The following is a 12,030-nucleotide window of genomic DNA, read 5'->3' as shown; positions in this document are numbered from 1 at the left end:
GCTTCTATAACCACGTTACTTTACACTTGATTCTCTTTCCATGTAATACGAGTTAACATCTGCTTGAAAATCTGTTTCTGTAAAAATTACGATATCTTTTTCCCGGGTGCAAGAAAAAGAAATAGCGTCGATACTCCAAGTATATAAAATATACCCTACGATTTTTAAGCCTTAGTTGAATTTTATTGGCATTTTAAGGACGCTTACCCGGTCGAGGAAAGGAAATACTCCTTGTTTACACAGTTTCGTAAGCAGTCTGGTATGCGACCGACGATAGCTCTTCGTATTTCGCTGGCCGCCATCTCGCGAAGTTCGGTGCAGCTCGCGTCGCTGTAGAATGCGGCGTGTGGTGTGCACAACAGATTCGGCGCATCTTTCAACGGACCTAGGGCATACACGGAAAGAAAATACATTATTCTCTTGCGATCTATCTTTGGGCCCCACTATCTTTTTTTTTCTTACTTTTCCTTTCCTATCCCTCTTTTAAAAACTTCAACGTGTATCGTCAACGAACGTATTTGCTTGTTTATTTCTTATATTTATCAATTTATCAATGATACAAAAATTATCAATGCAAAACTACGTAGTAACGATAAACGTTGTTTCCTAAATATGGTTCACCTTTAATTGATTCCTCTATAAACAATATGCCACTGGTGTATAATATATACCATATACTCAAGAAGAGGACTAGGATGACCAAAGGAAATATTAGTCAGAGAGGGAGGGGGTTAGGTATGGTCAGACAAAACTCACATTGTGTAGACTGACCCTGAAAGACATTGTATGGTTCATTTTCATGAACATCCAATGCCGCTGCACGAATTCTACCCTGTTTAAGTGCGGCAGCTAATGCATCATCGTCTACCAGTCCACCTCGTGCTGTATTTACTAAAAATGCTCCTGGTCTCATCTGCAATAACATCGTAGTCTCATTAAAATATCAATAAAGAAACTTATAATTAATTGAAAAAATATATTAATACCTGCTTGATAGTAAATTCATTTATTAGGTGATGATTGTGTTCATTTAAGGTACAGTGTAGGGACACACAGTCGGATTGAAACAGTAAATCCTGAAACGTACAATGAAACATAAGTTTAATTTAATTGATGAACATTTGATTAAAAAAAAAAAAAAAAAAGAAAAAGTAGTCTATTAGGAATAATAGAAAGGATTCTTCACCTGCAATGTATAAACCCTGGTGAGTCCAAGAGATTTCTCGATTCCATCAGGTAGGTAAGGGTCATAAAAGATGACAGTGAAACCAAAAGCTTTAGCACGTAATGCGACTGCAGAACCGATCCTGCCTAAGCCGACTATGCCAAGCGTGTCGCCTCGTATCCTTGCACATCCTGTTGCTGCTTCCCTGACCTAAAATATGTTACATATTAAAATAATTATATCTTATGTTGTTTATAGATAAAAAATTAATAAAGACATATCTCCAAATATCTACATATATATATGTACATCATTTTTCCTTACCTGTTCAGGTCCAGTGAATTTTTTTCCTTCGCGTACCATATTTGCTAACCAATATGTGCGTCGATAAAGATTTAGAATCAGACAAAGAGTGGTGTCTGCTACTTCTTCGACTCCATAACCAGGCACATTGCACACTGCGATGCCAAGTTCACCAGCTGCTTTGACATCGATATTATCTACTCCGGATCCAATTCTAACAATAATCCGTAGTGTTTTGAACTTTTCAAGATCTTCTTTTGTCAAAATTATAGTATGCCACATAAGTGCACCTACAGCTTCATTTAATACCTATGATATATGAAATATAAATAAATATGTCATTTAAATCTCAATTAAATTAAGATACGATGGATCCTTTTACAATATAAAGACATCTTACCTTTTCATGAATTTCTGACGTGGACTGTGCATCACAAAAGGCCACAGTCGCGACATCTTTAAGAATGGGCATTTCAATAGAACAATCTCGTCCATCGAGTAAAGCCACTAGTGGTCGTGTTTGGATGGGCCCATTTGCAATAGGGCCCCTTAGATTCTCCATTCGAGGGCGTTTGGGCATCATCTTCCGTTTTTCCATCGGTCAGACAGCCCCCCTATGTTTATGTTTTTCACCCTTACTTTCAGTTTCACTAAAAATGTCCACTATTTCGCAAAAAAAGTTTTATAAACCGCACGCAAGGAAGCCTCTTCGAATATCTGATTATATGGTTTTGCACTTTTATGCTTTGTCACACAAATTGCTTTTGCAACACCGACTTCTGGTTGGTTTTTGTACAAGGACCGCAGAACCTCCAACGCATCACGAATTTTTGAATACCGTCTCCTGTAAATAAAAAAAGAGAAGTATTAGTTTAATATGCAATAGATTTGTAAACTTACACACATTTAAAGTTTATATTATAACAAATATACCAGGTATTTAAAGTTTAACATATTATCTTAAGTAAGCAACTCTTTATTTCTTATTTGTCATTTAAAAATGAATTTTAATAAAGCATGCTGTAATACGACGCATTATTAATTGCAAAGAAATGCTTAAGCATTTGTACAAAATCATATAATAAGAAATAATGTGGTATAGTGTATTACAACAATAATGGATGTATAGAAATGAAATAAAATAGGCAATCAAATGGTCAGACGAATAAGCTTGAAAAAACGTATGTTGCACGAAAATGAGGTGAACGAAGATGATAGCATACATACATACATCTTTGTTATGGAAACGGATGAAAATGTGAAATATGTAATAATGAAATCTACATCAAAGGATAGATTTGTAATTTGGCATACTAAATGACCACCTTTGGAAGGCAAATGGCTTAAAAATAATAATAAACGATCCTCTGATAATTGAGTAATTAACTTTGGCAGAACTTATGAAAAAATTACTGCGAGAACACGCACACACAAAATATTCGTAACAGCGTGCGCGATTGAAAGCTTTTTAGGTTACCTTGAAACGCGCCGGCTTAACCTGCGCACTGCGTACGTTCGAGCGAGTAAAATAATAATATCCCGTGAGTGAATTAGAAAAAAATATCACAAAATATCGTAATATCACTACAACTTTGAAATAAGAAATAATATTACGAGAATTATTCCTGCGGTTATTAGTCAAAACGTCGAGAAAAAGAAGATCGTAGAGAAGCGCAGAGGGCACCCAGAACGAAATCACTGGTGTCGGCTGGGGATAATGTTTTCGGGTGCGTTGATACAGTACACTACTCTTGGCGTTGGTAGGTAGCACGATATATATTAGCTCTCGTATTCTTTTTAAAAGCTTCAACTGATTTCTCACTTCTTAGCCAATAACGGTCAACCGAAACTTTGTCGATGACCAATAACAACACAGAGATGTATATACACGCATACGTGATATATATATATATATATATGTATATATATATGTCATACGAGTAATTTCGTCGGAAAATAAACTAGTATTCTTTTTAAAAGCTTTGAATGATTTGTTACTTCTTTTTACCGACGACGGTCACTAAAAACTTTGTTGATACTAACAAGAGATAATACATATACACGTACACACATATATATACGTGTATATATATTTCAAGTAATTTTGTAAGGAACAAATTTTTTTGTTCTTTTACAAATAATACTATTACGCATTCGATCCAGTTATTACAGGAAAGTAATTAGAAAGCCAATGTAGTGCATCTACTTTTTATGCACAAGTTTTATATATATAATGTGTGTATGTATGATGTGTGCGTCATGTATATATGATATGTGTATATAAATCTTACTTATACATATAATATATATACACACGCACGATATTTCTTAAGACAAACTACTCTACTGGTGGGAAGGATGAAACTGATTTTTCTCGTTAGAGGCCTCTACTATAGAGCGTTGATCAACGAGTCGAAAAGAATAACCCTAAAACGATACCGATTTATGATTCAGCGCTTTTATGTGGTCAAACGGAAAAGTGCTGAACTAGTAAAGTTCCATAAGAAAAGTCGGCGCGACTCTAACACGTGGCGCCCTCGCATGCGTGAACGGACGCTTTGCAATTGATGCAGTGTATGGTGGGCACACACATACATATATGCATGCGCGCGCGCGCGCTACTTTCATCACAAGATACTACATACTGTTCGAAGCAACTCCTTATTCTTCTTTTTCTTCATACTTATTTAACGAACGATTCATAACGAGATTATTACACACGTGTCTATTACTAGTTAAAAAGAAAGTTTCTACGCGAATCTTTTTCATCAAAAAAAAAAAAAAAAAAAAAAAAAGATAATAAAAGAAAGAAAGAAGAAAAAGAAAACAATTTCGAATGATTTCTCAATCCTTTTTTGGAAATATATTTTGACATTGGCCAATCAATTTTCTCAAGGATAAACTTTCTGGATCGTGTAAAACGCCGTTGCATATAAAATCTTACTTTGTTTTAATGTTTAACATTATTGACACGAAAAGAAAAATTGTTATTATTCGCAAGATTAATTTACATGAAAAGTTATACATAAAAAAAAAACATTTTAATATAAACAATAAATTTTTTATGTGAAATTTAAATGGAGTTTAAATAAATTTTAAATGGATAATAAATGTATAATATTTCGAGTTTTTATATTTGTCTAACCATATTGATATTTATCTATAGTTCTATTAACAAAACAAAACCCAAAATAAAAATAAATCAAAACTAACCTATAATTTCGATAACCGAAATAAAAGTAGACCGATGAATCATTTCACGCGCATTGTGTGTAATTTTTGAATGAAGTAAGGGGACAGAAAAAGAAAGATAAAGAAAAAAAATAAAGAAGTTTTTCTAAATGTCACATTTATAGAGTACCATGTGGACAAACAAAAAAGAAAACGGAACTAACCTATAATTTGGATAATGGAAAGAAAAGTGTATCGATGAATCGCTTCACACGCATCGTGTAACTTTTGCATGATAGAATAAGAGGAAAGGAGGGAGGGAGGTAGGGAGAAAGGAAGAAGAAAAGAAGGTTTGAGAGTTCGTTCGAATCCTTAGGTCAACATACGCGCGCATAATCGAAATACGTAGGTACATAGCTATTTCCGCAGGGAGGGGAAAGAAGAGATAGAGAAGGAAGGCTACACAAAATGAGATCTACTGCTGGCCTCAGCGAAAGCGAGGATGCGATACTAACGCGAAGTGCAAACCCAAGCACTTTGACTTGGGCACATGTTGTGCCAACTCAGCGAAAACGCCAAGCTCATATCATCAAAAGGAGAAGAGACAGAGAGAGAAAGAGTTGAACCTAGAAAGAGAAAGAGAAGCGACAAGAGAAAGGGATAGAGGGAGGAGGAGATTAAGTCCTTGTTCGACAGCTGGCAGAGCGTATATATCATACAATGTATGCGTACGTGAAGTTTAACCCGAGGAACAAAGTCGCGGATGCATTTGAGGAAGCGCGTTAAAGAAATGAGACGTAGATAGAGATAGAGAAAGAGAAAGAGAAAAAGAGAAAGAGAGAGGGAGAATCAAGCGAGCTCGTATTTACTATACACATGCATATATTCCTACTACTACTACCACACAATGATCGTAACTAGCTATAAACGTTAACGACCACGTACTATGCTCGGAGGAGTCACTTCTTCCCCTCCCCACTCACCCATCTCATACCATTCCGCACCTAACCTCATCCCTCTTCGTCACCCCGAACTTCGTCTCGTTTATCTTGAGGACCGTGATTTCAATATATGTGATGCTCGCGCTTTGATGATTACGGGTCAGAAAATAATTTGAAAAAAAAAAAAAAAAAAAAATAGAGAGAGATAATGTATATAATATTAGACTCATTTGTAGGAAAAATGTTGAAGTATTGAAAAAAGAAAATTCCAAAAGAAATGGTCAAGAAATTAAGTTGATAATGCTTAATGTCTTGCGCTATCCTTTGACCCTATTTCCTCATTTCCATGTGACACATACCGTACACATTATGCTGCGTTGCATTATGGCACAACGTCCACGTTTTCAGCGCTCACGTTACTCATCCAACGACCTAACCTAACCCAACCTAACTTAATCTAGCCTGACTTAACTACCAAACCTAAACTAAACTAAACTAAACTTATGTATCTTTTTCTCTCTTCCTCCATTAATCCATCTATATAAAAGTTAAAAGTTAGTCAAATTTTGTTCCAAAATTTCTTTCGGCTCTACGTCACTTGGTTTAAGTGATTAAATTCAACCCTTTTGCTTTAATCTCGGTGTGCAACAGAGTTTTACAAGTTGGACAGATGAAGAAGGATAGAGAGATAAAGAGAAGGAAGGGATGAAAAAGAGGAAGAAGTGAGGGAGGGATGGAGGGAGGGAGGGAAAGAGCACGCGCGAGGGAAGGGTGAGGTATATTATAGAGAGGTTGAGTAGGAATCGTAGTAAGAGGAGGAGAAGAAGGAGGATTGGAGTCGAGGAGGTGGCGGGGTGCTATGAGGGCGAAGTTATCCAATTATTGTCTAACCTGGGAGCAACTTTACTTGGCTGAGAATCGTGGGGAGGAGATAGGGGGGGAGCTGCTCGTCCTCCCGGTTCACTCACTCTCTCCCTCGGACCTCTCTTCTCTCTCCCTCACTTCCTACAATCGAGCCACGATAAAGTAAAGTTTGTTTCAAAACTTACCTCAGCGAAGTGACTAGGTTTTTGTTAGTGACACGTGAAATTCAAACGACCGTGCCACCCTTCCCTTCTAACTTTCCTCCTTTTCTTTCTCTTTCCTTCCCTCATCCTCGGAAAATAATCGCGTAAGCTTTTTTATCCCCCGTTGCGATAACTTATAAGAAGGGGGGAAGAGAGAGAAAGAAAAAAAATGAAAAGAAAAAGAAGAAATCGTAGTCATTACGAGAATGTTACTACTCCTCTATGCTCGGAAATTCACTCATCTCTAAATTATCTATCTCTCTTTCTCTCTCTTTCTCTGGTCGACACATTTTATCGGCTATTATTTCCGTGTACTATATCTCTCTCGAGAAAGACTCGTGAGTTTCGATCGATATTAGTGTCCAAGATTAGGGTAACTTCGAAAAGCTTGTGCATGAAGATGTTATCGCGCTATATAGACGGCACCGTTATGCGATAGATACGTTTCAAGAAATATATTATTATTGATTTTAACTGTTCACCGATAATTTTTCCTGATTACAATAACATACTTTTTGTTTTATCTTTTTTATTACCAATATAAACAAATTAATAATAACGAAATGAAAATGAAATAAGAAGAATAATGATAAACTTAAAGAATGCGAAAGAAATAAAAAGAAAATTATATTTCTTGCTAACAAGTATCGCACTACACGTGTTAAAACGTTAAGAACCAAAGTTCAAGGTAAAACTACTATTTTAATGTCAGATAAATGATACAATTATTCTTCCTCAAAGAAACGGGAAATCAAAATGAGAAGGAAAAAGGAAGAAGAAGAAGAAGAAGAAGAAGAAAAAGAAACTTAGAATGATCTATAGATCTCTCTTTCTTACTACTCTTCTACGACAAAGAAAGAAAAAAAGTTAAAAAGAAATCAAACCCTAAAAAAAACCATAAAAACATGACACGCAGATACACGACATACCTGCACGCATACATATATTCGTACACACACACATACATATATATACATCTCAACACATACGAGAGAGACACTCGTGCATAAGAGGATTTGTTTCATAAAACTTTTCACGGAGTATGGCCTACCTACATACACACATACTATCGTAACCCTTCCTCTTCCTTCCTTCCTTCCGGAAGTTTTCTTCGCTCTCTCGCGAAAGAAAGTTTACTTCTTGGTAGGATCTCTTGGTCGGTTTTGCGCTTGCCAATGGCGGGAGCGTATGTTGAAATTCAAAATGTATCGCACGATTACGCGACAATCTGAACTATTTCGAAACGACTACAATCTTTTGTAACGGAACATAAAAGTAGGCGCTGCTGGCTGATTTCGAGGGGGTTTAGAAAGGGGATGAAAAAGGGTGGAAAAGCATTTTGTACCTTCTGCATTCATTACTACTACTACTACTCTCTACCATACCACTACTAGTACTACTACTACTACTACTGTTACTACTACTACTCTCTACCATATACCACTACTAGTACCACTACTAGTACTACTACTACTACTACTATCGACCCCCCCTCCTTACTGATTTCTCCTGCACCTTTTGCAGAGAAACGAGCGAACGGCCATGAAGGTGGAAAGGGAGGAGAAGAAAGAGGGGGTTGGAGAACGGCAACTACTTAAAGTTGGCGGAAAGTTTGGCTCGGCAGCAAAGTTAACTCAGTTAAGTTCTCTACTCCTAAAGCGAAACTTCGCTTCTCCAACGCCTGCCCTTCCTTCTCTACCTCCACCTTCTTCTTCTTCTTTGCCCTTTCTCTTTCTCTTTCTCTCTTTCTTTCTTTCTTTCTTTCTATCCATCCATCTATCCATCCATCCATCCATCTCTCTTTCTCTATCGTACACATAACACACCTGTGCGTTCATTCCTTCACCATACACTCTCTCTCTCTCCCCCTCCCTTTCTCTTCTTCTTTCGTTTCACGGTCTTCGCCATAATCTTCCCGCCATTCTTGAACCGAAAGAGTAACTACTGTGTTTTACGAGTAATTTTCTTCCTCCCTTTCTTTCTTTTCTTGCTTTTTTTTCTAGAAATACTCATTGGAAATTATTGACGCGATGAGAGATAAAAAAAAAAAATCTCTTAATCAATATTATTACTGTTGTTATTATTTAATCTCAAGTTTTTTTTTTTTAAAATAATCGGATCTAAGAATATGAATAAGCTGAATAAGCTTTTGTATACACATAACAAGGAAGTGAGACCGATAAAAAATAAAAAAGTATTAATGTAACGTCGGCATCTATAAGACAAAGATCTTATCTTTGCTTGTAAGGAAAAAGATCCACTGAAATCCTGATGCAGAAAAAGAAAGAGAGAGAGAGAGAGAGAGAGGCACGCAAGTGAAAGCGATAACGTTTACCGACTTTAATGTCGTTTCGTTACTCACACGCACCGCGTGCCTCCTCGCACGAGTATCAAAAGTATAATTCACCACAGCAAACAGCAACGTGGCAAAGCTTTTCTCAGTAAGTTGCATACGTACTATATACTTGAATCGTTTATTATGAAAATGGTTTCTTTTTTTTTTTTTTTTTAAATATTGAGAAAATATTTATAATTTAGATGTTTTATTTATAATTCACGAAAATAATGTATTTGCTTAATTGTTTTCAATAATTAACTTACACCAATTTTATAATAAACGGCTCATATATGTAATATATGTTCATACATTTACTCGTTTATATTTATTTCGATCCTAAATTTATATACGATAAAACTTCCATTATTTGAATGAATAGAAAGACATTACTACTGTTTTGATAAAGGAATTTTCATAAGATAGAATACTAATTTTTATCACGATTGTAAGCTTCTAAATAAAAACAAAAAAAGGATACCATAATAATGAGCAAATAATAAAATGTGTCTGTAATATAAATAGTAATAAATATAATATAATGGACACACAATATATAATATTATACAAAGGATATATACGAGGGTAGGTTGAAAAGTTTTGGATCCATGTGGTTAAAATCCAAATAAAAATTGTTTTAACGTTAGATCTCAAACTGTTCAACTCACCCACGTGGTAATTTAAAAAATTACCAAATAACTTTTGAATTACTTTATACTCGTGTATACAAACATACACGAATGTATTCCTAGTAAGAATGGAAAGGCAAATTTCTTAATAGACCGATTAAATGGAGAACACGGAAAGTACATTTGGTTGTTCCCTTCGGTATCGAAAAGTCGACCAATCTAAAAGCAAGTAACGTTTGCCTGCCGATCTAAGAAGAAACATTGGCGGAGATCGTAAAAAAGACGACGACCTTCTTCCTTCCCCTGACGACGGTCATAACTGCTCGTCAAGGATCAGAAGCTAGAAGAGAGTAATCCAATGCTCGGTGCTCGTTTTCGTATTGGTCGACGCCCTTTAGTCCCGACCGTTTTATTCAAGGACGACACGCGATCCATCTTCGTAGGAGATGAAGTCTGCCAACGGTAGTGAAAACGTTCTTGAAGGTGAGAGATGAAAAAGAAAAAGAAGAAGAATTTGACTTTATAATCGAAAGAAGGATACGATGGGAATAAGAATGTCTTTTCCTTTAAGAAAAGAAGAAAACAAAAATTACATCAAACTTATCTTTTCAATACGTCGTTTATTCCCATGTTCAATCGTGTAATGTACTTATGTAGAATAAGAAATTTCTATTGTATTGCAAAAGAGAAAATGATATATCTGTTTCTGTTTATACACCGAAGTAATCCGTACATTGATTTGAAAAAGGGGAAATAAATAAATAAATAAATAAATGAATGAGTAAGTGAGTGAACGAACGATTTAGACGGATAATAACTTTGTTCTTATCTCGAAGCAAGAGGGATCGATATTATCGATAGAACATTTTCTTCTCAAACAGTTTCGAAATCCGATAAAAGTAACATTACAAGAGTATTATTTGTCCTATGACCTGTTACGTTTGAAAAGTATCCTGATGAAAGAAGCATCGAAGAAGAACAACAACAACAACAAAAAGAAAGAATAAATAGAAAAAGGAAAGCAGTAAGCGTTTATATGCGACGCCCTTACGGAAGAACCATCACCAGGTGTATACAAAACGATTTCCTCTTCTTCGAGACACGACTCACTCGGCAACCGCGAGCAATGAGAACGACTCGTTCCTTCTTCATTTCTTCCTTTCGTACAATCGTTCGTTTCTTTGATAAATGTGTATTGGTACGTAACTGTATTTGCTTGAAAAGTAAACGAGAAAGCAAGAGAGTAAGAACGAAAGAGTAAAAGAGAAGACATAGAGGGGTGGGAAGGAAGTACAACACGAGAGTCCATTCTACGCGCAAACCCCCGATACCCCTCTCGCCCTATAAACCATTACCGCTCTCTCCCCTGCCAACCCCCTCTCCTCGCGCAACGCAACGTTGTGAACAGTGCGAACTGCTCTCCATCGCGTTACGCTTAACGTGTGCGCGCGTGAGAGCGTGTGCTGGTGGTGCTGCTGGCTGCACGTTTAAGATGTTATTTTGCTGGTGGAACAGCAGTGCCGCCGCCACCGTCGTCGCCGGCTAGCCAGCCAGCCAGCCATCCAGCCATCCAGCCAGCCAACAGTACAGCCAACGACGAACCGCACGCCGGGTTAGGACAAATGCGTAGAGACCGGTGGAAGGGAAAAGGATGAGGAGAAAGAGAGGGAAGGGGTGGTGGTAGAGTTGCATGGGAGTTTAGTTCCTCCTAGTGAATATGGCATCTTGACTCCTAGTAGTGGAGCGTGGCAAGCAATGGCCGGCCCCGATCGATGTCTCGGCTTCTCCCTCTCCTCCCCTCTTCATCTCTCTTCCCACCATTCCTCCTCTCTTTCTCTCTCTTTCTCTGACAACACCATCCTCCTCAACCCACCCCCCTCTCTTTTCCCCAATAGCTGTCGCAACCTGCACCATCGCCGTGTCCCATCTTTCGTCTCGTCGTCTCTCGCGCTTCTCGACAAACCAAATCCCGAAGCTGCTTACCGTTCAACTCTCTCTTTCTCTTTCTATCTTCCTACCTTTCTCTCTGTTTACAATGAATGGATATATGCTATCCACTTTACTCTCTGCTACCCTCGACAACTTCCCTTCTCTTCTCTTCACTCCTACCACCTTTTTGCATTATCCCTCTACCCTCTATTATAATTAACCTTCCTACACAACAGTATTCTGATATCTGCACGCGATATAAACACCCAAGAACTTTCTTCTTTCTCTGTATTCGGAAAAGTCTCGGTGTACTTTATGTATATATGTATGTATGTGTATCTGTTTGTAGGGACCGTCAAACATTCGATCGGATATGAAGTTATACTGAAAGCGACAATTCATGCAAAAACAATTCATTCGTATTTGTTTTATACAAGAAATTATTATAAAGTAATATAAATTAGTCTACTGATGATTTCCGTATCAAGTT

General features: G+C 37.0%; 1 protein-coding gene across 7 annotated transcripts in view; it reads right to left on the bottom strand.

Moving 5' to 3' along the window:
* Nucleotides 1-12,030, bottom strand: part of CtBP (C-terminal binding protein) — a 31,469-nt gene that overhangs the window by 13,755 nt on the left and 5,684 nt on the right. For 3 of the 7 annotated variants that reach the window (XM_089177539.1, XM_089177538.1, XM_015319257.2), the window contains exons 2-7: nucleotides 1,869-2,312; nucleotides 1,490-1,777; nucleotides 1,187-1,375; nucleotides 987-1,076; nucleotides 757-913; nucleotides 208-385 (exon numbers count right to left, since the gene is read on the bottom strand). In XM_089177539.1, coding sequence (XP_089033665.1) covers nucleotides 208-385; nucleotides 757-913; nucleotides 987-1,076; nucleotides 1,187-1,375; nucleotides 1,490-1,777; nucleotides 1,869-2,066 — 1,100 coding nt within the window. In that variant the 5' untranslated portion in view covers nucleotides 2,067-2,312. Of the gene's footprint in view, nucleotides 1-207; nucleotides 386-756; nucleotides 914-986; nucleotides 1,077-1,186; nucleotides 1,376-1,489; nucleotides 1,778-1,868; nucleotides 2,313-2,793; nucleotides 2,906-2,945; nucleotides 3,086-7,698; nucleotides 7,722-12,030 lie in introns of those variants that run through there. The other 4 variants (XM_089177536.1, XM_015319258.2, XM_089177537.1 and 1 more) reach the window with 4 other exon arrangements.

This window comes from Polistes dominula, unplaced genomic scaffold (genome assembly GCF_049000335.1).
Source record: "Polistes dominula isolate Pdom_NZ unplaced genomic scaffold, Pdom_raw_medaka contig_24, whole genome shotgun sequence".
NCBI classification, from domain to species: domain Eukaryota; kingdom Metazoa; phylum Arthropoda; class Insecta; order Hymenoptera; family Vespidae; genus Polistes; species Polistes dominula.
The sequence above is the reverse complement of the archived record's forward strand: the minus strand, read 5'-3'. Positions and strand labels throughout refer to the sequence as shown.